Source organism: Adelges cooleyi, unplaced genomic scaffold (assembly GCF_023614345.1).
Source record: "Adelges cooleyi isolate 19-005CV unplaced genomic scaffold, UGA_ACOO_1.1 ACOO_flye_CR_arks_rails_tigmint_CR_PRNA_108, whole genome shotgun sequence".
Lineage (NCBI taxonomy): Eukaryota > Metazoa > Arthropoda > Insecta > Hemiptera > Adelgidae > Adelges > Adelges cooleyi.
In genome coordinates this window covers 15,697,031-15,722,807 of record NW_026095761.1, presented here as the reverse complement: position 1 = coordinate 15,722,807, position 25,777 = coordinate 15,697,031, and the positions used below count along the sequence as shown (strand labels likewise).

Sequence of the window (25,777 nt, the reverse complement as noted above, 5' to 3'; positions counted from 1 at the left end):
TACTATTATAGCTGTTGTCTATTGTCTTTTTAAAAATTAAACTTTAATGCTACCAGAAAAATGTTTAAAAGAATTGGAGAGCTGTAAGCAGAATTTTTTAATTACTTATTCTCCGTCAATTATATACAACTTATAATAAACTAATTAACGCTGCCTGCCGGCCTACGTAAATTACTCCTTTTGTTTTACCTCTCTTTAGCACGGCCCTTAGGCCTTAGAATAAGTATAATTGTTGTTTATTTTACTTAAATATTACGTGTTTTAAAAATTTGCTATAATGTCAAACATATAATTGCACAAATCTGTACAATGTTTATATTAAAATAATATTTAGATTCGACCGTTAATCAAATACGAACTATATCTAATATCTATACTAACAAAGTAATTTTACGGCGAGACATGTATTTACAATTAGACACATTCATTATTGAACTTTGTAATTATTGTGTTACGCAATTATATTTTTTCAATATTAGCAAATATAGCAGTTATCTACAAACAAAATTGAATTATTGAATGTTAAACCTTTCATGGTTTTCGAAACATATCCGTACAACTATCTCACGGCACAACAAGTGATCTTAAATAAGAGATTAAAGTTTTATAATCTACAGACAGTCCAGTATTCTCTGGTATTATACTACCAATATTCAAAATTGTATTCTTATTTAGGTACTTGCCCTTAGTCGCTTATTATTGTCATTTATCTGTTATCTCCTCCTTAATACAAACAAAATAAATTAATATAGTAAATATTATTATAATCTCCGTTTTTTACATTGAATACCAATGTTATTGTCCAACAACATACCTGCCGAATATATTCTTAAGTACGTATAAAACATTTTTTTCCTGTAGCTGCTGTAATAATTAAGTTACATTTAGTAGGAATTACCTAAATGCTAAATAAAACGTTTTTAAAATTATATACAGCCTTCATACTTTAAATCTAGTGTTAGATAAGTCTATTAGTTTATTATAGCATTATATAAAACAAATCTGAAATCGATAATGACGAATAGTTCAGTGGATATACTGTAGTCCATAGAGTAATATTTATCCCACTCTATGGTATTATTAGTCTGTAGCACGAACTAAGATTAGTTCGTAGTTTGTAGTCACACAAATATAATATGATAACAGAAATCATTTTAATGGAAACTCGAAATTGTTTTACCCCAGCGGTAAAACTCATCATTGTCATTTCAAAATTTGCGTGGAAATTTCGCATCATAGACTGTCGGTCAATATGTTTATGTGTGATGGTGATGGAGATGGAGAGGACGGACGGACGGACACAGACAGCACTGTAACTTCTATAGTGTCTTAAACCTAAAAGTGAGCCACTAACAGTACTAGGGTCCTATGCGTAAAATGTGCAATGTGCAGATGAACATCGAAACGTCTGGCGCAAGGATAAAGCAATATCCATAATTTACAGTTTTTCCGTGGAGCGAAGAAATTAGATAGGGTTTTTTTTAACATAGGTATTTTATTATAACAAAAAATTATAGTTTTATTAGATGCATAACAATGCAATTCCGCATTTTGTAAGTAAATAATTTGTAAATGTTAAAAATTAAGATTTGAAAACGTTTTGCCGCCAAATATATCTGTAACGATTATCATATTGGTAACACTGCCGTAAGGTTCCCTCCATTTTGTTTTATTCCTCCACACTCGTTTCACCCGTTGTTGGCAGACAACAAACCCGGTAGAGAGAGAGATAAATAGCGTTTACCACTAAGCGTCGGCTGCCGTTTGTATGTGTGTGTGTCTTGTTTTGTGTGTAAATAGTAGCAGTTTTTAATTTTTCATTGCTTTGCCTAGTCTACGAAACACGGACTTTAATTCACGAGGTCCAGTCGTTACAACTGTTTCCACGCCATCCAGGCTCACGTCGTTGTTTTAATGGTAAGTGACCGATTGCCGGCAAAGTTCACCTTACTGCCTCATGCCGCCACCGTTAGTCAACATCTATTAGTGTTAAGAGCAGAGAGCGTGGTTTACGCTGTTGTCAGCTTTTTACAAATTTCAGTTCGTTAATCCGTTACGGTATTTTCACTATTTAGGACATGGCTCAGCAACCGAACGCTAATGGTCGAGCCACGGGTCCTGGCCGCGATGATGACAAGAAACTATTCGTTGGTGGTCTGGGCAGGACGATCAGCGAAAAAGAGATACGGGAGTACTTCAGTCAATACGGTGAAATCGAAAACGTTAACATTAAAACAGACCCGTTTTCTGGACAGTCTAGAGGGTTTGCATTTGTGCAGTTCGTAAGTGCCAAAACTGTTGACGATCTGCTGGCGGCCGGAGATCACTTTATCGCTAACAAAAAAGTAGACCCCAAAAGGGTGAGTTGATAAAATATAACTTTTGTATACCTCTAATTGTGTTACATAGTTTATTTGTGTTGCATTGTTTTAGCAGTTTTAATATTAGGGTTATCATGTTTGTTTTACCTACTACATTAACTACCTACATTACCTACTACATTACTATATTAAGTTGTCACTTAAATATGTCATCATTATTATTTAAATTTAGGAACAAATTTATTATATAGGACACTTTTTTTTAAGATTTTTTTGCCATATTATAGTGTTTTTTACGCTGATTACGAATCTAAGTCGTAATGTAATTCAACTAAATAACAAAAATGTCACTTTTGTAGTTCAAAAGTTATAGCTACTTGAAATTTTCATATTTCCGCATGTATAATAACAGGCGGTGGGCGCCCGGCGCTACATCATACATTTGTCGACGACACGAGCGCGCTGCTACAGTATTATTAATTATTTATTTTTATTTTTATAGTTGATCGTTATAATAATATCAATATTATTATTATAATAATATTATTATTGAACATCAATATAATTTTCTTAAGTATTAAAGCTTTAAGTTAGTAAATCTTTGGTAAATCATAAACTATATAAAACTCGAATCCCCATCGGGATTCTTTGTTGAATGGCGCTCACGCCCCCAAACCCTCAGTGGAAAAAATACCTAATACCGCTCTGGAAACATCCGCTGCTGCTGCTAACCACCTCTGCCTATTATTATACACGAAAAAATATCCAAATTTTAATTAGCTATAACTTTTGAACTAGATGAGTCCGCCTAATTCTGACTACAGATTCGTAATCAGTGTAAAAAAACACTTAAATATGAAGGGAAAAAGGGTGTCTGCTAAAGTAAATTTATACCTAAATTAATTTATATGTATGGCATAAATATTTTTGTAACAACAGGACTACTTTATATAAAAACCAAAATACATGAATTTTTGTTTTACTGTTTATGGTCTAAAGTGTTATGAAGATGGATGTAGAGGGGAAAAGAGGAATAGAGAAAGAAAAGATGGATAGATGGAATAGAGAGTGATATGAGGATATCTTGGATGATTGAACGAGATGTAAAAGATCAAACTCTATGGAGGTGTAGGACTAGGAGGCCGACCCCTATGTAGTTGGGAGTGTAAGGTGAAGATGAAGAAGTAGACGAAGACTGATATTTAAGCGCTGGATTGTTACAGGCAATTTTACTTTTTTTTTTTTAAATATTGTTTCTTATTTAAAAATACAATTTGAGTGTAGGTTTAAAATATATTTTTTTCATTAGTTCAACAAAAAAAGCAACAAATCTGTATATTTTTAAAAAGTTTAATATTTAGTTAGTTAATATTTGTATTAGCAATAAAATGTTCAAACATTTAAGTCATAACACGCTTTAAAACTATAACCACTGAAACAAATAATGACAGGTTTCTAATATAAGAGTAATATAACTCTCATAAATTGGTGAAACTGATATTAAAACTAACTAACTAACTAACTAAGTTTTTTTTTTTATATTCGACAAATCAATTTATCAAAAAAAAAAAATATATATATATATTGGAAAAAATTATTGAACTTAATTTTATATTATTTTAAAAAATAATTTTCCTCACTGTATTATAAGTTTTCATTTGATCAATTCTTAAAGGTTTTTAGCTTTCTATTCAATCACAAATTGTGAGGGATAGTAATGGTAGAGTCGGCTAATGTTATGACTAATTTGAAATTATGGAATTGTAGCATTATGCTACTAAAAAACGTTTTCTATATTATATAACATATTAAGTCATATTTAAAATATGAATTATTTAATTGAGTACTGAAATAATACTAAAGGCTATTAAAAAAATAAGAAAAAATTCTCATACTTTGATATTAAGAACTTTAATAGCCTTTCCTATGAATTAAGTTTTTGGTTATTTAACCAGATAAATACATTAACACATGTTCAAGGCATTGGATATTATGAAATAATACATGTTTTTATTTTTAGGTGACGAAGAAAGTGAACCCATTGCGTTGTAAAATTTTTGTCGGTGGCCTTACGTCAGAAATGACTGAACAGGATGTACGAAATTACTTTGTTCAGTTTGGGCAAATAGCTGAATATCAACAGCCATTTGATAAAATGAAAAACCAAAAGAAAGGTTTTTGCTTTATAACATTTGAAGATTCTGAAGTAGTTAACCAGGTGTTGAAGAACCCAAAACAAGTAATTAATGGCAAAGAAGTTGATGTGAAAAAAGTGAAATTCAACCCTGAAACAATGACCGCTCCTGGTGCAAGAGGTCCGACTGGTGCTAGAGCTGCCACTACTTTTGGTATGAGACCAGCTTATCCTGGTTACATGGCCCCAGCGGCCGCCGCACCTTATGGTGCAGCCGCTGACTACGGTTATGCAGCTAATGCTTATGATGCCTATGGTGCATATGGAGGATATGATTATTCCACAATTGGTTATGGAGGTGGCTATTCAGCACAAGCTTATGGAGGTGGCAAATATCGAGAAACTACATATCCTCGACACGCGCCTTACTGATAATGAGACGCAAGTATAACGTTTGACGAATAATCATGGCGGACACATAAAGACTGTGTTGTTATTATTCATTTTTCATTGCACATCTGTATATTAAAATATTTACTACCGGAAAAAAAACATAACAATATTATATGTTATATATATATATATATTATTATTATTATACAATAGTTTGTTATAATTTGTAACAAAACAACAAGCCTAAATGAGCAGGTCTAATATTGAGGTCTATAATAATGTAAATACATGCTTATATTCTTTTTGTATATCATATTTGTATCTTGTTAAGGACTTTTATACAATTAGTTATCGTAAGGTCTATGTTTAGAACTTAATCCCTACATTGGTAATGCCTATGGCATTTTCAGTAAGTTTTTCAGTTTTTTTTACATACTTTAAAAGAATTGAGATTATTATTATTTTTTTGTCCTAAATTATTATTTATATCTTACTGGTTTCTACTTAAATTGTTCAGACCTCAAGAGATTGCTATTTTATTTATTTTAGATTAATCTAGTAATTAGATGACTTATCATAGTAATCGAGAAAATATTTTAAAATTACCCCTCTTTTTTAGTAAAGAGATCTTAAAATATTTTAAATGGCTAATTAAAACGTTTTATATAAATACACACACGCACATATTTATATATAATTAATACATTTTTATATTAAATATTATATACATGTATAATATTTAATATAGAAATATAATTTGAGAAAGGGATTTTTTCAATGTTACCACATTTTAGGTATTATATTCCTTAGAATAGAAGTACAAAGAGAAAAAAATAATATAGGTTGAACCTTTTATTGAAATAAAACCTTATATTGAAATGTGGCCCCGATTGCTATGTGTCTGTTCATTAGGTTATAAGAGAAATAAGTTTAATTTCAATTATTTTCATCTGAGTGCGCAAACATCAAATACAAATGTGTGCTTTTTTAAAGAAAAAAAAACGAATAAAATATATATCAAAACTTAAAAGTTAAAAATATATAAATTAAAACAAAATAATTGTTTTTTTTTTTACTTTTTTACTTTTTTTTTGTCGTGGAAATGTTACAGTTATTTGTCAAACTTTGTCCGTTTGTACATAATGTATTGTAAATAATTTTTTTATTTATTTTAATTTTAGGTATTTAGTTTTTCAGTGATAATTGAATCATTATTGAGCTAATATGTTGTTTCATTAAAATATGTGTAATGGAACAAGAAGAATTGGTGACTTGTTATGTATATTTGTCTTGTTTCTATTTTGTTAAGTATAGCACAAAATGATAAAAAACTACCTACTAAACTCGATTTCTATCAAAATAATATATATTTATCTTTAATGATAGTAGACTGAAAATAATTGTTGAAATATCTGACCTACATTTTTTTGGTAGGATGACAAGCTGATATAGCACTTGTGTATTTTGGGATAATTACACTGATATGTTTTTTAATGGGTAAAGTAAAAGAATATTGTATTGTATGGGTGGGTGCTTTCAGTATTGTAGATTGCTGCTAATGTGGAAATTAATACGTAGAGTAGATTATTTTCTTTGGAGTTGAAAAAAGTAAAATATCAACTTCTGCCAACCTACCACAGATTTTGTAAACGTTACCACGTTAGGCTTACTTAAAAGTATTTTATTTTATTTAAAAAGTATTAAAAATATTAGCATGGTATGAATGAATGTAACTTATCCAATATTACAAAGTTGCCATTATTTTTATTGTGGACTACTAAATTACTGTTATTTTAGCGTAATTTTAATTTAAAATTTGGGTTAAATAATTTTGTTTAAGTAATTCGCTGTGTGCATCAACTCAATTGCTTATTGAATAGCCAAGAAAAATTTTGTAGATATTTAATTTCCCAATTTAATTATAACATAATATGGTTTATGGCATTTGATTTGGAAAAACAAAGCCAGCTTAATGTTAAAATTATTATTTTACCCTATTGATTTTTCTAATTAAAATAGTTTATTTACTATAAAACCCGAATTATAATTTGTTACTTATTTTAATGAGTACTAAAACTTATATTTGCTCTGTGAAGAATAGCTATTTTGTTTTGAAATACGGTTTAAGTATGGTTAAAACAATTGAATAAAACCACAACCTAAGTAATGTCAGCTTTGTAAGAAACTATTTACTGCGTGTGTTGTACAAAATTCAAAATTTCAGCAGATTTTCAAAATAAAAATTATAAATCAATGACATTTTTTTTAAATGCCATGTCCTATAAAAAATTTTTTTACTAAATGAAATAAACAATTTATATGTTAAAAATGTTGATCAGAAAAATTAATCTCTCGAGTCGTATTTTTTAAATTTATAAAAATTACAACATGCACATATTAAGTACTAATAATCTTGAGTACCTATTTGAAAATATCAAAGAAATTTTTTCGATTGAACTGTAATTTAAAAATTATTTTAAAATGTGTTTATTTTTTTTTTAATATTTGTTATAATTTTATGCAGTATTACCTAAAATTCAGCATTCTAAAGCTTTTATATTCTAAAAAGTGTCTCTAGACCGCGTTGTGGCACTTGTAAATACATTTTTAAAATATAGCATTTTCTTTACATGTTATACAAATTGTAGCAAAAGTTAAATGGAATATTCCCAACTCTTTGCCCAATAATAAATAGATCATTTAATTTAAAAACCTTTTACAACAAAATATGACGAACGTTTTTTTTAGCGACTGGAGACGTTTTCAAGAATAACTATAGATGTGCTAGAATAATTCTGAGACCAGATTTCGATTCAGTAAACAAAAAGGTGGATTTTAGTTCCTTTTCTAAAGACTAAAGGGTGATGTACAGTGATCATATTAATGTACTTAGAAATTATCTTTTCATAATATTGTATGAATATAATTATGGCGTATACAGAATGATGAGTAATATATCGTTAATATTTAATAATCAACAATTTTCTGTAATAAATATTTAGTATAAATGAAAGTTAAGATGTATTTCTTTATTATTTCTTATATTACAATTTGTATCTGGATTTTCCCAAAAAAAACCCTAATTAAGCTACTTTATTGAATAGGTATTATATTATAATATTATTGCAATATAAAACGTGTACCCAAGTAAAATATTTTTGATGAAAATATAAAAATGATAATGATTCCCATCATTAGTCGACATTTAACAGAATTGTATTGCTAATTGCTACTATCAAGATTTCAAAAGGATCAATCCAATTTGTATATTATTATGCATAGACATATTAATATTATTATTATTTTGTTATGCTATTATCACAGATTAAATAAAAATGTATTTGATGCTATTATGTAATACAATTTTTTGTGAATTGTGATATCAATACAAGAGTGATAACTAATAAGAGCTGATAATATTCCAAAACAGACAAACCATAGACCTATCTATAAGATCTTTATGGGTCTCATAGACCAACCGCCAATTAAAGACATTGCTGATTGCAGTTATCATCTGTAGTTAGTAAAAGAGAGGACCAGTTTTGTAAAATTGAAAACATTAAAATCTAAGACCACAGAAAATAGAAATGTGATCAATACATTTTTTATAATAATTATTATAAGTTTTAATCTGAAAATCATTATGATATTATTTTGTTACCTTTGATGTCATATTATTAATTTATTACGATTTTCTAAAATGGATGGAGATAAGTCGTCGGATCATATATTGATACTGAATAGAATCGATTGTGCAAATGTTTTCAAATCTCCTTTAAAGGCTACCCAAAGAATAAGGGTAAGTCATTTATTTATATAAATACGTTTAAACTTATTGGGAACTAAGCTAGCTGATTTTAACTAATTCAAAATTATTGATTTGATGATTGAAACGATTCATTTGATTATTATCAAATGAATTTATTTGTAAATTTGTAACATAACGCAAAAGCATTATGACATAAACAACGAGTCAAGTCTGGCTGTGAGTATTATATTTGGAAACGGAACTGAAATAAAAACCTCACTTCCTCGTCTATTCGAGTTGTCCACTGAATTTTGTATGAAGTTATTTATCGTTTAGTTATAGTTTTGTCAGCCAGTTTTGACTACAGTATTTAATTTAAATTCATTTAAAAGCATTCTTTTAAGAAGCAAAAAAATGTATAGTATTTGATATAAAAAATTTATGATCAGATTTTGATTGAGCAAAACATAAAGAAGATATAAAATACATGTAGGTATATTGCTTAAAAAAGAATCGTTAAATGTGTTGATCAAGCTGAAGTCTAAAAAGCCAAAATAAAATAATTTGTTCTTTACTTTCAGTATACAAGTTTTGACGTTTCACAAAACTTTATAATATTTGGTGCTTCAAGTGGAGGTTTATACGTATTTCAAAGACAACCATGCGAATTCATTCAATTACTGCCCAACAAAGTAATGTATTAAAACTATTAATTAAACTTAAATACTTTACTCTTCGTCTTTTAGTCGGGTAAACAAATTAAAGAAGTCTTTGTTAATCAAATAAATACTTGTTTTTAATTTTTTTAGGAAGGTTCAGTTACTCAAGTATTATTATCGAAAGACGAAGAACTAATAGGTTTTGGAACTCAAAAAGGCATTGTGTGCATTTTACAAAGGAATGATAACGGAATAGGCGCAAAGATGTTAAATAAGTCAACTGAGCATTTAGGACATGAAATTACTGCTATGGAATGGACTTCGAAAAATCAATTATATTTTGGGGACAACAGTGGCAAAGTTACGTCGATTTGTGTTTCTCTGTTTGTCGTGAGTACTATAAAATTGTATGCTAACCAAAAAGTTACTTGTTCAAAGATAATAAATTGGAGTTTTGTTAACGTATTTACAGCGTAAAGCTATATTCCAAACTCCTCCGTACACCATGATACAATTAGATTCAAAAGTAGTACAAATGAACAGTTCGGATGACTTGTTGGTAGTATCCACGTTAACACGGTGTTATGTTTGTGACATTGTTAAGGAACAGTATAAACAAATTGGACAAAAACCCAGAGACGGCGATTACGGCTGTTGTATAGTCGAATGGAAGGAGAAAAAAATATTTTCAGCGAGGCCGGGCTCAAGAATTTGGGAAGTGGAAATAAACGGTACTGTACAAAGTACTCATCAACTTAAATATTGTTTAGCTATACCACCAACTCTTAACGTTCATGACTCTATGACAATTGATTTTTCGAGGGTTTCTAGTGAAAATTGGCCACCTCAATCATTAAATTTCAAGAAACTCTGTGATATTTGGAACAATTGTATTCTTACGTTTACATCAAATAGTATATTTATAATTAACATGTTAACCATTAACATTGTTTTATGGTATGACGGTTACAGTAATATACAAAATTTAAAGTGTGTTGATAATTGCATATACGTTTTATCTTCTAACGGTGAACTGATTGTTGATAAGATTATTCGTCTTGAAGATTTTTTAATCAGTTGTTATGAATCTGAATGTTATAATACATGTATAGATTTAATAGAACATTATTATCCTAGAATATTAAAAACCAACCGTATAATTGATAATTTATACCCACTCGTTGAAATTGATCAGAAAATAAATTTACCAAGCAATACGAAAACTGTGATATCAAAAATAAAGCGAATTAATTATCTGAAACAGAAGTTCTCGATATCACCTTCAGGTATTTACACATTGAAAAAAAATGTTTACGTCAAAAAACCTTATAAGTTATTGAAAAGTAATAGTTTAATAATGACAATCAAATCAAAGACATCAAAAACCTTGCCGCGTTCCAAGTCATTACCAAATATATCATTCAATTTAGAAAAAATAACAAAGTGTCAACAATCTCAACCTGTTAACTATTCTAGTACCGAGGAAAGGTTTAGCATAAATCAAATGTACATGGAAATGAATGTTCCAGGAATGCCTTTTGTTTCACTGGCTACGTCCGACGTCTTCCACGATACGCTCATGGAACTTGGATCAAATGTAACCAATAAAATTGTTCAGAGTAGTAAGACACTTAAAGACACTATAAATAGTTTAACCACTTCTAATAAAAATAATTTGGTACCGTACGAAGTAAATGATGCTACAATTTATTCCGAACCTATACCAATGAATGAGAATGAAGTGGACGTTACTAGTTATAAATTAGATCTTGAGCATAGGGAAAAACTAAATATATTTCCTATTCTGAGCGTGTGCAAAAAATTGCAGACCGGTCAAGAACTAGACATAGAATGCTTACAAAGTCTGGTCGACGGGGTGCTGGAGGTAAAAACAAGTTTGGAAAATGTTTTACAAGCGAAACAATTAAATTTCCCATTTAAACAATATTTAAAAGAAAAACATTTTAACACTCTTAAAAAAGCGGTGAATGATAGTTTCGAAAAACAATTAGTAGCCAAATGGGCCAATACCTATGTCAAAGATACTCTGAGTGTTGATTTATATGACTATCCTGAATTTTTAACTCACTATATGACGGAAGAAGATTTCAAAATAGATATTAAGCTTAGTACATTCATCACACTGTTTGCAGGCATTTTGGAAGTCGATAATCTGTTAGAGTTTTTACTAAAAAACAAATTGAAATGCTCTTACACTATATTCAGTAAGATCCTGAAGCTGAATTCTAATAACGCCTGCAAAATAGAAATACCACTTCTAATGTACTTGAACTCTATGTACGTGTTTTTGAAACTAGATCAAATTGAATCTTTCTGTACGCTTGGGTATGAGAAAAACATCAAACCACTATTTGTATTTTATTTACTAATGAAATTTTCTGCACATCTGAAGTCGGATATATTAAACAAATGCAATACAATATTTTTATATTATTTATCTGATCTGGACAAGAATGTATTTGATGATTGTAACATACTATATTATACTATTTATAGTTTTATTGTTACGAGTAATAACAAAAGCCCGTTGTGTAAATGTGGTTTTCCATTAAGTAATGAAAATGGTAAATTTAAAAAACTTGGCAAAATGATTGTTGAATATTTATCGACAGCAAATATTGATTTTGATCAATTAAATAAAATATTTGCCAAGTTAGTAAATGAAAATTTAACCATGAACTGTTTAGAAGATGTGATAAAATGTTTTTGTAAAGAAGTACCACACCTATGGCCAATAGTATTAGAGTCGGATTTTAGGCTGCATAGCCCAAAGTATTCAAAGGTTATTTTGTCGATTCATTTAAACTCAATTGATCAACTAGAGTTGCATCTTAACAATAAGAGTGAAGAATTATTTGATAAAATGTTCACATTGAATTATTACTTTAAAAATGGAGTGTGTTTAAGTTGTGGTTCTGTGGGAGAAAAAAATAAAGGAATTTCTTGGACTGACTTAGCCGGCTTGGCTTTGAAACATTTAGACATGGAAATAGTAAGAAATTTACTTACGAAACACAAAAAGAAAATACCACTTGGAGATATTGATACTTGGTAATTATTAATAAGTTTAATTTTTAAATTATAATTTACAGCTGAACAATTCTATTTTATAGGTTTTATCAAAGCTATGTTTTAATGTCATTAGTGGACGCCCGTTTAAAAACTTCAGTGGTTGAGACAGTGAAAAGCAATAATAACATTTCAGCCATTGGAACAAAGGTTGTTAGTTATTTTGTAAAATAATATTGAGAATTTACTAAAGTATATTAATGTTGCCCAATCTGTTTTATTAGAATTGTAAAATTGTTATGGCAGCTTTGGAAGAAGATAAAGGTGCAAATTTGAAATATGAAGATTTATGTACTAAAAAATCGCATTGGGGCGCAAGGATAGACTTGAAAAATGATTTTTGTATTTGGTGTTCATTGCCGTTGAACTCGGACCCCTTAATACGAGGGAAAAATAATGGTTTAGTGCTATTCAAATGTGGACATTCGTTTCATACAGTCTGTATACGACATCAAACGAACGTTGTGCAATGTGTAGTGTGCCAACGAAAATAAGCATTTGGGTCATATTATGTGATCAACACGTGCTATATAGCTATGAAGTATTTAATACTAGTTGAGTGTTTCATATCAATCTTGGTCAACAAATAGGTAATTTAAAAGACTTGATAGCTTTAGAGTTTTTAAATTGTTTACGTTTTAGTGTAAATTATCCGAATTTTTTTAATAAAAGTTATTAATACTGTTGTTTGAAATAGATTTATTTAATATATCATAAAACAAAATTATAATTAAATTAGCAAATCTGGCAAAACATTATTTTTTATTGACAGGTTCAGCGCTACAGCAGACAAAAATGTTTTTTTGATGCTATGCTCATAATTTTATAATACTATCAGGGTAGATTTAGCCTTAAATTTTTACTTAGGTATCACTTATCAGATTTCAGGCAGACAGGATTAAACTAAAACAGATTTTGATATCAACTGGCGCTGAACGTTTTAAACTAGTTTGTTAATTTAAACTTAGTAAAGTTAAAAGTTACTTGAAAATGAATTAACTGATGTTAAGTTAACAGTTAAAAAGATTATTCTAAAATTTCTTTGAATTCATTTTTGGAGTAATATGTTGTTTTCAAAAGTAACTCATTAGTCATTACATTAAAAATTACTAAAAAAAGTAAATCTTTATTTGTTAATTTGTATGTAAATTATTTTGTTGATATAAATATTTTTCCAATAGTTGATGCCAACTATATTATAATATTATGTTTTTATTTTTACCGTTATTATTATTATTCTTTATTTATTTATTATTTTATACAATTTTATTTAATTTATATAATTATTTAAATTTTATATAATTGTTACTTTGATTTTTTTATATTTACACTGAGTAGTATACTACCTATGTCACTCGTATAGAGCTATTTTTTTAATAAACAGTTGTTTATCCCAATAAGGAAGTTAGCAACCAAACTGCAATAGCCCTTCAATGTTTGCTAATAGGTATGTAATATATAAATTATACTACATTTATAGGTTATTTATGTATTTCTGTAGTACACATTGTGTATTACAAACATATTTTATGGAACAAATCGACTTTACCACCCCAGACCCGAATTTCAATTTTTTTTTTTCAATCGATTTGTTTTTGAACGCTGAAAACGATGATGCAAAAGTTGAGGAAACACTTAGTTTTTAAGTTACAGCTACTTGAACTTAGAAAATTATCGTTGCGGGAGACGACGCGGCCGCCGTGGATGCAGGCTCTCAAAGCCGTGTCACGTACCCGACAAAAAAAAACACTAAGGGCGGGGCCTAGTTGCGTTGATAACCACTACATTTGTCGTGAAAACCCCTTTTTCGTGGGCTAATGCAATTGATATCTTTAATTTAGTTAATTTAAAAAAAAAACGTACAACTATAATATAAAGCGACTCTCTACGCCTGCCGGCTCTAGGAGCCGACTTCGAGCCCCTAAGGGCTCACGCCCCCAAACCGCCAGAGGTAAAAATAGCTCACCTAAAGGGAATAAAAAAACCTAACCTGATACTTCCCTGGAAGCGGCAGCGACCTAACCTAACCAACCCTAGTAGTTAACTGATAACGAATTTGTAACAAACTACGGATTCACGTCGTCGACTGCTGCATGATAATTCTCTAAGTTCAAGTAGCTGTTACTTAAAAACTAAGCGTTTCCGCAACTTTTTGAAGTGAAACTTCTTTAGGCGCGTCGTATGGGTAGTTAACCCGTGAAACGAGAAAACGAGGGAACGCAGATATATAATATAGATATACAGTAACGCCTGGCTTTCTTTGATTCTCTGTTGTGCGGATCTTCGTATACGATATAGTACGAGTTCCCCCACTTCTTCAGCTCCCTCTCTCTCACTAGATTTAAGCCTTATATAGTATATACATTAATATATATATATATATATATATATATTTATACGCCATAGTCATTTTATTTTTGAGTAATTTTTGTCCTTGTCACTCGACAAAGTTAAATTACGTTCACGATCACTCCATGAAAAATATTTACACATAGTCCATAGTAATTTATTAATTATTATATGCGTCTTATAATTGAATTATGCGAATCACGTACACACAAAATAGGCGTTTTAACATAATATATCAAATAAAACTAATTGTTTATAACAGAATTTACCAGTTAAACAAATAGTATGGTATATTATTGTTATAGTTTTCACGAAAGTATGAAACCGGATACGTACAAAATTCACAAATACGACACTGACAACTGGGAAACAGGCAACAGCCATTATTTGCTTTCACCGTACGGCGTACACATCCAATGTATGTTGTAATATATCATTAATAAAATAAAAAATAATTCCCAAATCCCAATTTTTAATTTATTTAGTTATTTAAAGCCGTATTTATGTCTGATCAGCTGTATGTTTAATATACATTTGTAATAATAATAAAAAATTTGCACTTTCAACAAATGGTAGCTACTAATATAATCGTATAATATAAAAATAACTATTTGAAACACATTAAACAAATATATTCAAACATAGGTATCATTAGGTAGTATTTATTTATATAAAAAAATTGTTTGTACTAAAACCTAACCTAACAAATTGACAAATTTGACTACCTGACCTAACAAATTGGATCACATTGTTGGACGTTACGAAAAACAGAGGAAGACATACTACACGTGTTCGAGAGGAAGGTACTACAAAAAATATATGGACCTATCAAGGATCAAGGCATTAGAGTGTTAAGGAAAAGACACAACCAAGAACTGGTGGATATATTCTATAGACCAAGTATTTTGAACGAGATTAAACGGAGTAAGTTAAAATGGGCAGGCCGTGTGTAGAAAATAAAATTCTATGATACAAAGAGTGCTCCAAGAAAATCCAAGGAATAAAAGGCTGTTGGGTAGGCCAAGATTACGTTGAGTGGATGGTAAAGATTTCCTTAATACCAGAGGAGAAAATTATGAAGACCGGGACTGAAAGCTGACAGCGGAGAATAAAGAAGAATGGAAGAGGTTCTGTAATATGACAAGATGGTCTTAAAGGCCTTCAAAAAAAATGTCAATATCCCCTTAGGGGAATTAGCTTAATCCCTATACTATAGAGTATAGAACTAATACAAAATTAGCATTTTTAAAGGGCTTAGCCTTTAAGTGCGTCACTGATTTTAATATTATTTTCCACAGAGCACACAATCCAGATAGCGCACTGGAGCCCCGAGTCCAAAAGAAGTCTAGTAGATATCCCTAGGGCTGACGGCATATGGCATTGAAAATGAATGCCGGTAGTACAGTATTGATTTCAATACCGGTTTGAAACGGTATAGCGAAAATACTGAAATGAAACTTTAAAAAAGCCGATAAGATAATGATGATGGAAGTTTGTCCTTCGTCGCTTTGATCCTTCGACAAGATAAATGTGATGGGTGGAGTTGTAGTACTTTAGGTAGTATATTTCTATGATGGGATTACCTGGCTTACGACCATTTAGTTGTATGGTATTTTAAAATTTGAATGTAATGAAAAATCATTGCATTTAGAAAAAACGATTCTGAGTAAAGCTCACTGGATGGTAAATTTATTATTAGCTTAGATTTAGTTATTAATTATTTATACGCATTAAGGGCAAGATAGAAATATCATAAAATACAGTGAATATTAGGGTGATCCTAAGAAAGTAGATTCTCGAATTTTAACCTAGACGCCACCTAAGAAGTTTCTAAATACAATAAAAATAAGATTAAAAAAAAATTTGAAAAATATTAATTTAACCCGTGCTCCACGAGGGTTGAAGTTTAAATGGGATTTAACATAGGATTTCGACACTTGTGCACAAATCAATGCATAACTTTTTTCCTACTCCTAAATTAGAGCTGAAGTTTAATGGTTTTAAAGCTTGGAGTCTTTTAAACATAGGATTAATTATTTAATTATAAGATCCCTATGATTTAGGTCATGAGATCGCAAAATATAGGGCTATGTCAATTTCCACTGTGTAAAGTTGACATTTGAAGTAGAGAGTAAAATTATACAATTACTTATATGCAAATAAACATAATTTAAATAGGTTACTTATATTTACAAAAAAAAAATTGTAACATTAAAAAACATTTCGATATATTTAATAACATGAGTATAATTCAAATAATTAATGTTTTTGTTTTTCTCATTAGAAACATTGTACCAAAGTTGCCTAAGTACTTGTTTGTTTTATAAAGTACAAATATGTTTATATGTTTTAGTTTAAAAAAAAGTTATTATCTGCCAACTTATAAAAAAAACTGTACACATATATATGTGAAAGAATCATTAAAATAATAAAATGGCATTAATATAATTGAACAGGTACCTATCTACATTGAATCAAATGGAGTGCGCACATTTAAATATTATTTAACATGTTCACGAACAAATACTAACTACGTTTCTTTTATATTAATCATTTTCTATTATGGATTACGTAGTACATAATATACTGCAGTTAAAAACACATGTGTAAATAGTATTAAAAAAAAACTACATATATTATAAAGAGGCACAATGTCAACGTTCATTATTATTAGCGCGTAAGTATAACTTAGTTCACAAAAACATAATACGTACGAAGAATGGCGGCTATTAAATATGGACTTATATTTTTTCTATCGCAGGTAATAGTTACAATTATTATTAATTAAAAATGATAAATACCAACTTATAATTCAAGGATCTCCTGGTGATAGCGGTTATTTCCATTTTTGTCGGTGCTATTATTTCACAATAAAAGTAGAATTTTAATTCTTTACAATTTACAAATGGGTAAAAAGAGATACTATAAACACTTTTGACTTAATCCCTTTAACCAGGAGACCATCGAATTTACATTTAAAAATATAGTATAACGAAATCTGTCGTTGAAAAACATTCAAATCATTATTATGTTATTAAAGATAACCGATACTTTATCAAAGAACTTACACAAACTAGATACATTTTATAAACATTTATTATAAACGAATATTCCCCAGTCCCGTACTTTTAGGGTTTTAAGGTATATTAGCTAATCAATATTACAGATAGCAACAGACTGTTTAATATTATAGTATTTTCTACAATTTATTTTACCTTTGCTATATTGATATTATAGCTCCAAACATAAAAAACAGGATACTTTTGAGTTTTAACTTAGAAATTACAGATTGCACGTCATGCAACCGCATGACCGTAGACATGCTTATGAATTTAATGATGTATTATATCATGTTAAGACTGTATCTTACCTAAATAGGGTTTATATTTAAAAAAGTAAGTAGATCATTTTATATTGAGTAGTACTTATAAACACGTTTATTATAATGAAGTCATATTCGTACTCGGTACGAATTTTATATTAAAATGAAAAATATACCTATTCTTTTTAAAACATTTTAATTCTTATGTGTAATTCCCATATAAATAACTCCGGATCGCTTTGAGAACAATTTTACCTTTAATAATATATGTAACATAACATAATTGGAATACATTTTTGCTTTCTATTTTTTTATAAAGTGTTCATTTTTAAGGTATAAATTACCACTTTCCTACTACCATGTTTTAAAAAAATATAGTTTAAATAACAATAACGGATAACGTTAACGTTTTTGAACGAAAAATATTTAGTCATTTTGTAGTAATTAAATCAAACCATTTGTTAAAAAATCATAACGGTTCCTTTATACTTTGTTGATGTATTAGGTATAATTGTATCCTAAAATACTGACAATGAAGGCAGTTGTCATATCATTAACATATAAAAAAAAATGTTTAAATATTTTTTAGTAATAATTTACAATTGTTACTAATTTATTTATTTGGAATAAATCATTCTAGATTCCTAAAGTAAAAAAAAATAAATGTTTTACATTTTTTTAATGTATAATGAAACAGAACGGTTACATCTCAGTTTGAGAATATCTATGTATTGATAATTTTCTAAGGCGGGAGTAGGGTGACTATAAGCCATTGGTTTTAAATAAAGAAATATCAATTAAAAATAAAGAATATTAAATATTAAAAAAAAAAAAAATAAAGTTTAACATCTCAAAGCGCTACAGTCTACAGAGTTTTACCGAAGTTCGAGAATCCGGATTTTGAAATTCGAAATCCGGATTTTGGAATCCGAAATCTAAAAATTTTAATTTAATGTTTCGTAATGCTGATTTCTGTTGTTTAGACCATTAATTAATTTTTATCTTAAAATGTATTTGTATAATTGATAAACCAGTTTAGCTGTATCCGATATCGGTAATTACTTGACTATCAAGGATAGTATGAAAACCAGCTTATTAGTAAATTATGCATGTAGACTACTGGGTTTTGGAATCCAATATCAGACATTTATTGTAATTCCGGAAATCAGATTTTAAAACTGCTTTTCGTTGTGTTTAAAAATTTCTTATAATAAAAATTATTATAACTAAAACTTGTTTGTATTATATTTAATATATTTGTTACGTAGTAGGCTAGATGTTGTGTAACTGTAAGTTCTATGTTATCGCAAAAGTTAAAGTTAGGAACAATCTAGCAAAGTCCACATGCCTTACAAATAAGCCGGTTTTCTTATTATCAGATAGTTGTAGGTATAAAAATATTTTTTTTACAGGGTGGTCAATATAATGTATGTCACACGTTTTCGGCAAATAATTAGATACAATTTTTAGGATTTTCTTTTTAAAAACACTTTGATTTATGTTTTTGTACAACATTATATAATTTACATTTTTTAATTTTTCTTTAACTTTACTAACTTTAGAAACTCAAATGGTAACATAAATATTTAATACATTTTATAAATTAAGAATAATTTTCTGAAACTTTTGACCGGTCGATAAACAGTTTTTGATAATTATTTTTAGTTATTAAAGTTTAAAATTATCGATAGAGGAACGATGTTATTAACGACAAGTTATTGCACTTCATCTCCCATTCTAAGTAATAAACTTTAATAACTTTAAAAGAATACATCCAAAAACAGTTATCAACCAGTTAATAAGCAATATATTCAGCAAATTATTCGCAATTAAAAAAAATTAATTAAATATATATGTTTCTATTTGAATTTCTAAAGTTGGCAGAGCTCTGGGAATTACGATAAAAGATAATCTTTTGAATGTTTTCTAATATTCTAAAAATCATAATCTTAGGTGTTGTAAGTGTCCATAAAGAAAAACAAGAATATTGCAATTATAATTTTCGAGAGAAAATGAGAGTTTATTTCTAATAAATTCCCCTATATCAAACTACAGCTTATCGATACCAAAAATGTATACTGGGAAAATAAATTATACAAACACATTTTAAATTAAAAATAAAATATCTTAAAATTTACATGAAAAAAATATTTGATATATACATTTCAATTTAGATAAAAACTTAAAAATCTTATTTATAGATACAAAAAATATAAATTAGCTTTGTGAAAAACAAAATTTGGTTGTTTGAATTTTGAAATTCGAAATTTGGATTTTGAAATCCAGAATTCGGATTTTCGCATTCTGAAATCCGGAATTCGGGTTTTTGAATTTTGAAATTCAGAATCCGAAATCCGGATTTATGTCACATCACTAAAGTAAACTATAGTTTTTAGATTTTAAAAAGAACTAATTATGACTTATTTAGAACAAAAACAATAACTACACTATTTACACATCTTTTTTTTTTATAATCTGACCACAGATTTTCTGTAACACGACTAGTCATTTTTTAAAACACCTCCAATATTTAAAAAAAACATGATATTTTCATTTTTCAGAGTGTTTTGTACATTGTACATGAATAATTTTATAAAATGTACTTTAAATATACTTTTTTATTCTATTTTCTTAGCTAAATTTAGAACTGGCCTCAAATTTAATGTAGTCATTTTTAATTTATATTTAAATCCCAAAAGACAATTCTTGTTTAAAACAAGTGATACATTACATAGAAGTTGCAAATATGTAATCGACAATTATTTTTTTAGCTATTAGCTGTTGGAGTCAATAGTCAATTGTTTCCCAATAATGGTCTATCCGGCGGTATAACTAACCAACTATATCCTAATCGATTGTTAAATGGTATTAATGAACAATTTGGGTTCTCGGGTACTCAAAGATATCCAGCAGAAGCCACGAACTCGTTACAACAAATGTTACCAAGTGCAGCAAATCTAAATGCCGGTTCGTCTCTTTCTTATCAATCGGGACAGATGAACCCACAAGTTTCTTCACTAATGAATGCAGTGGGAGGACAGTATCCAGACCTTCAAATGCAACAAAAGAAACAAGCACAATTAGCATCTGATAATAATATTCAAGAACAACAGAATTCTCAATTTCAATCAAATATCGGTCAACAAATCCCTTCCGTAGATTTACAGCTAATGCAACAAACGCAATCAGATATGAATGCATTGGATACCAATTATAATAAATTTCAATCACAATCTGGTATTAATTTACAACCGTCGTCACAATGGCGGCTTAATGAAAATCCATCATTGAACTCTAAAATTAACCCTAATCAACAGTCCAACCAACAGGAAAAAGTAAATTTATTCGATACCCAACAATTTTCTATGCAACTGGATGGTTCCGGTAAATACGCGAAACAGAATCAGGCTGGACTTCAAGGAGTAGAAATTCAACAAAATTATCCAAATAAACTCCAAGAAGTAGAATATCAGTCGAAATATCCAAATAAATTGGAAGGAATAGGATTACAACAGGTTGTACAATCTGAATTTGATTTATCAGATATGCCTAGAAAACTATTACCTTCGGTAAACGGCGAACAAGGATTCCTAACTGACGGAGTTCAACTTTCAACCAATGCCGATCAAGCCCAAAGACCCTTAGACCAATTTTACGAAACATTGGTACCTGGAGTGCAATCGGGTAATAATCAACAAATGTCAACTAATATTGGACAAATCGATAAAATCCCAATCCTCCAAAATCAGTTCAGTGATCTTTGGGATACGAATGAGCAACCGGGTAGTAATCACCAAATGTCAACTAATACCGGACAAAAACAAAACAAAATCCAAATGCCCCAAAATCGGTTCAATGTTCTTTCGGATATCAATGGACAACCGGAAAACCATTATCGCCAAGATATGCCAAACGGACAGCTGAAAGGACATAAAATAAATTCGGATGGCTTAATGATGGCTAATCCCAACGATGTCCTAATAACCGAGTACGCCGATAAAAATGGGATATTGGAATCATCTAATGTTATAGTCGACCTGAACAAGTCTCCTAAAGGTGGTACCTCGTATTCATTGCCATCCGAAACGAATTTCGGTCTCGATGGAAACCAAAATTATCAAGCCGTTCAAACCCCAAACTACGGGTTAAATCAGCAACAACCACCCGGAAAAAACCCAATTTACGGGTCTGGTTCGTATCAACAAGCCGGACAAAACACTAACAACGGTTTTAATCGGTATCCACAACAAACCAACCAATATCCAAATTACGCTCCCAGCTGGTCTCAACAAATACCCAACAATTATAATATGGAAACACAAATAGAGCGACCGCCGACCCCATCTTCTGCACTGTTACCACCGTTCTTGGGTAATTTACAGAATAACATTAACCCCAAAATGATGAACTGCGTTTTATCTAGAATTTCGCGCATGGTTAACTGCAACTTGAATGGTCTTCAGAGAATATTCAATGTGATAACCACGAATTTCCCCAATTCTCAGTTGTCCGATCAAATGAATTTGTTATTAACTGTCGGACAATCCATAAGTACAGGTCTCCAGAATGCGATGAAGAGTTCGTACTCGGTAAATGTAAGTACACCGGGATAATATAGTATCGGGAAGTTAGGAAGCTAACGGGAAGTTCCCATTGTTATATAGGAAGCTGATCGATAGGTTTCCATACACGTGCCAAATGTCCATACTTGGGCATTGTCCAAACATAGACGTTCGACATACGTGGGGTAGTACTATTGGATTACTATCTCATGATGGGAACTACCCATTAGTTTTTCAACTTCCCGATTAGGCTGATGTGGGTTTTAAGACATATTTTACTTTGTAATACTTTTATTTTGCTTAGGGACAGCAGGGAATGACGAATGGAGTATCGTTAGGGAATGGTGGTCGGTTGCCAACCAACACCATGTCGAACAACGGAATGTACGGTAATAATCAGTTAGTCAACCGCTTCACGGGCGGTTCAAGAAATTCGAATTTACCTAACTTTAGGATGAGTACCAGCGCACGTGGATTGTCCCAAGATCCGAAAGGCGAAAAAATTCTGGCACAGGTAGTAGAATCCGTTACTGAAGCATTATTACAACGTTCTATACCACCGTATGCCGCCAACGGCATTGAAATGGAGAATTTTACTCGAGAAATAGTAGAACTTCTTAAAGATCCAAGTAACGAGGTAAATTAATTACACGTACAATAATACCATTTCTCCATGACGTATATAGAAATCGAGTCGAGGGACTTTGTCGGCTAATCTAGAGTGGTTATTCAGTACCGTTATATGAAACATATTTCGGCTTGAGGGGAAAAGTGGAAGTATAGATAGGTCACAACGCGGCCATGTTCACATAGGTTCTAACTTCTATTTTTTTTATAGTTCTACAATACATTAATTCATTAGTTTTTTAGCGTGCTTCGGAGGGTAAGGCATATGTATCCATTGTGCCCCTAGGCTACGGAGTAGATGCCAGTAAGCGAAAAATAAAAATGATAGTTATTAGGATGGTTGATTTATGTTTCCAAACCTCCTATAACAGTGCCTGAAGTATACTATTATTGTCTATGCCAGTGCAGTGCCGTATAGTTTGTACTCGCAGTAATAGTAGCTTATATATTTTATTTGTTAAGGGAATTACATGCGGTTTGTTTTTAAGGAGTTTTGTATAGGCAAAATATTTAAGAAAAGTTATATTGGTAATTGTTATAATAATTAGCAAAATCTGTCGTCACGCTCAATTTATCTAATAATAAAAAAAAACGGTTTTCACATGGGTATTACATATTATTATATTTTAACAGCTTGCGTACGAGTCCGCAACCACATAATTCATTTTTATGTCTCGTTCCGCGTACGTCCGCCCACATAAAAATGTCGTCGTGCTCTCCTTTTTTCCCGCCTTGATATCATTCGAAATATTTTTGTTGCTAATCCAAAATAAACACTTGGTTTGTAACAATGGTAACCACGGTAGTCGAATGGTAGGTGATGATTCATTTTATGTTGTGGCCAAAAGTTTTTTAATAATTGGCCTCAATCGATTTATTGGCAAAACATTCATTCAAGTTTGTTAGTTGTGAAAACAACACATAATTAAAACAATTATTTTAGACCAAAAAGCCAGACAAAATGTCCACTACATAGGATGGTCCAATTTCAAATCTGTAAAGGATTCGTGTTCTTTGGTTACTTTACTATGTTATGTAGGAAGTCGATTTTCGTTTTAAAATTTCAGTTTCTTGTAATAAAATAAATTTAATTTGAAATTTTTTCAATTTAAAACCCAAATTTTTTTACATAAAAAAAAGTAAAAATTCAGTTTCCTACATAACCTAGTAAAGTTGCCAAAAACTCTTACGTTTTTTACAGAATTTAAATCAGACCATCTTAAGTAGTCGAAATTTTGTCTGGCTTTTTGGTCTAAAACGTCAAAATAACAGCGCGCATGCAATCCCCTTAACGAATAACGCACACTTCTTACGATAGGCTAATAAACTACTATGTGTCAAATAACTACACATTAAATTATAATAATAAGCATTTGTATATAGTAACCAGCATAACTATTAAGTTTATTTTTGACATGTCTATCTAAGTGGGCGAGTAGAGAGATTTCTATGTGTTTGGGTACCACCTATACGTATCAAATAGCAGACTGTGTGAGAGGCTAGCAATTAAATGTCTACAGGGCAGCTTTTGTATTCATCTTTTAAGTCTGGTATGTTTAGCGTTCCATTCTAAACAAAATAACAGTTTTTTTTTAATTTTGTGGGTTACTCGCTGGCCTGATAATTGTTTAATATAGGTCTGCATATATCTATGGTTCTCCCGCAAATAAAAACATCCTAAATTAATCAACCATTAAGTAAATATATTAGGAATAAAACTCTCATTTGGTTTTCAAATAATTAATTGTATATAATTTGAATTTAGAGGTGCCTTGTTAAAATCTATCGGCATCTATAGCCATTATAGCTTGTGTTGATTGAGTTTGTGTAGGTATATAACATTAGCAGTAGGGAGATGGCATGGGCTACCACTAAAACCCCAGATGGTCACCCACCCGATCAGTTGATTCAAGTAATAACTGACAACAAAGCCTAACTTCAGGTACGGAGTGACTACTGAGCCATACCATAGCCACCCCCTCCCCCCGATTTCTTTTATTTTGCAAAATATTATAAAAATATGTTTTATTCATTATAACATTAAAATATACTTAGTTTTTACTGGTCGCTTCCAAATGGTTTCCACCACAAATGCCAACTGTAAAATCTGCACATAACAACTATTAAAATCCGTTTTAACTTTAAGAAATAAATTCAACACATTGTTAATAAACATAAAATATATATTTATAAATATAAGGCACATGTGTAAGGCACTTAGGATTTGAATTTTAACTTACAACATAGTTGGTGCAACATATTTAAGTGTGCTTAGTCTCTTGTGATCAAAAAATATACTTATATATTACATTATTTGTTTTAGATATTTTGACTGTAAAAAAATGTCAACAAGAAAAACATGAATCAAATATTTAACTGTTATACACAGAGATTACTAATTATATTATCAAAAAATGATAATAATTCTTTAACTAATAAATGTGTATACATTTGTCATTGTCAAATGTAACAATTTAACATTTAAAAGAAAATATAAAACAATGTTATAGTTTTTTGTTAGAAATTATACAACAAAAACATGTTACAACACATCATATTTTTCTTTTTCAAG

At 29.9% G+C, this 25,777-nt stretch overlaps 3 protein-coding genes across 3 annotated transcripts; all 3 read left to right on the top strand.

Annotated features, from left to right (window-relative positions):
* Window positions 1-1,724: 1,724 nt before the first annotated feature.
* Window positions 1,725-5,156, top strand: LOC126846435 (RNA-binding protein squid-like). Its single transcript, XM_050585825.1, has 3 exons — window positions 1,725-1,917; window positions 2,076-2,360; window positions 4,342-5,156. Exons 1-3 carry the CDS (start codon window positions 1,915-1,917, stop codon window positions 4,885-4,887), a joined length of 834 nt encoding a protein of 277 aa, XP_050441782.1. The 5' UTR covers window positions 1,725-1,914; the 3' UTR covers window positions 4,888-5,156.
* Window positions 5,157-8,368: 3,212 nt separating this feature from the next.
* Window positions 8,369-13,039, top strand: LOC126846466 (uncharacterized). The gene is made up of 6 exons (XM_050585885.1): window positions 8,369-8,647; window positions 9,178-9,288; window positions 9,406-9,645; window positions 9,728-12,327; window positions 12,390-12,495; window positions 12,570-13,039. Exons 1-6 carry the CDS (start codon window positions 8,549-8,551, stop codon window positions 12,837-12,839), a joined length of 3,426 nt encoding a protein of 1,141 aa, XP_050441842.1. The 5' UTR covers window positions 8,369-8,548; the 3' UTR covers window positions 12,840-13,039.
* Window positions 13,040-17,327: 4,288 nt separating this feature from the next.
* Window positions 17,328-25,719, top strand: LOC126847442 (probable serine/threonine-protein kinase clkA). The gene is made up of 4 exons (XM_050587658.1): window positions 17,328-17,455; window positions 20,788-22,611; window positions 22,883-23,215; window positions 25,529-25,719. The coding sequence occupies exons 1-4, from the start codon at window positions 17,414-17,416 to the stop codon at window positions 25,535-25,537; spliced, it is 2,208 nt and encodes a 735-aa protein (XP_050443615.1). The 5' UTR covers window positions 17,328-17,413; the 3' UTR covers window positions 25,538-25,719.
* Window positions 25,720-25,777: the final 58 nt, after the last annotated feature.

Coding starts and splice junctions, on each gene's coding strand:
- LOC126846435 (XM_050585825.1), top strand. Junction 2,361..4,341: donor AAAAAGTAGACCCCAAAAGG/GTGAGTTGATAA, acceptor TTTTATTTTTAG/GTGACGAAGAAAGTGAACCC.
- LOC126846466 (XM_050585885.1), top strand. CDS start 8,549: ATGGATGGAGATAAGTCGTCGGATCATATATTGATACTGAATAGAATC. Junction 9,289..9,405: donor TTCAATTACTGCCCAACAAA/GTAATGTATTAA, acceptor TAATTTTTTTAG/GAAGGTTCAGTTACTCAAGT. Junction 12,496..12,569: donor TTTCAGCCATTGGAACAAAG/GTTGTTAGTTAT, acceptor CTGTTTTATTAG/AATTGTAAAATTGTTATGGC.
- LOC126847442 (XM_050587658.1), top strand. CDS start 17,414: ATGGCGGCTATTAAATATGGACTTATATTTTTTCTATCGCAG. Junction 17,456..20,787: donor TTATATTTTTTCTATCGCAG/GTAATAGTTACA, acceptor TTATTTTTTTAG/CTATTAGCTGTTGGAGTCAA. Junction 22,612..22,882: donor AGAGTTCGTACTCGGTAAAT/GTAAGTACACCG, acceptor TATTTTGCTTAG/GGACAGCAGGGAATGACGAA.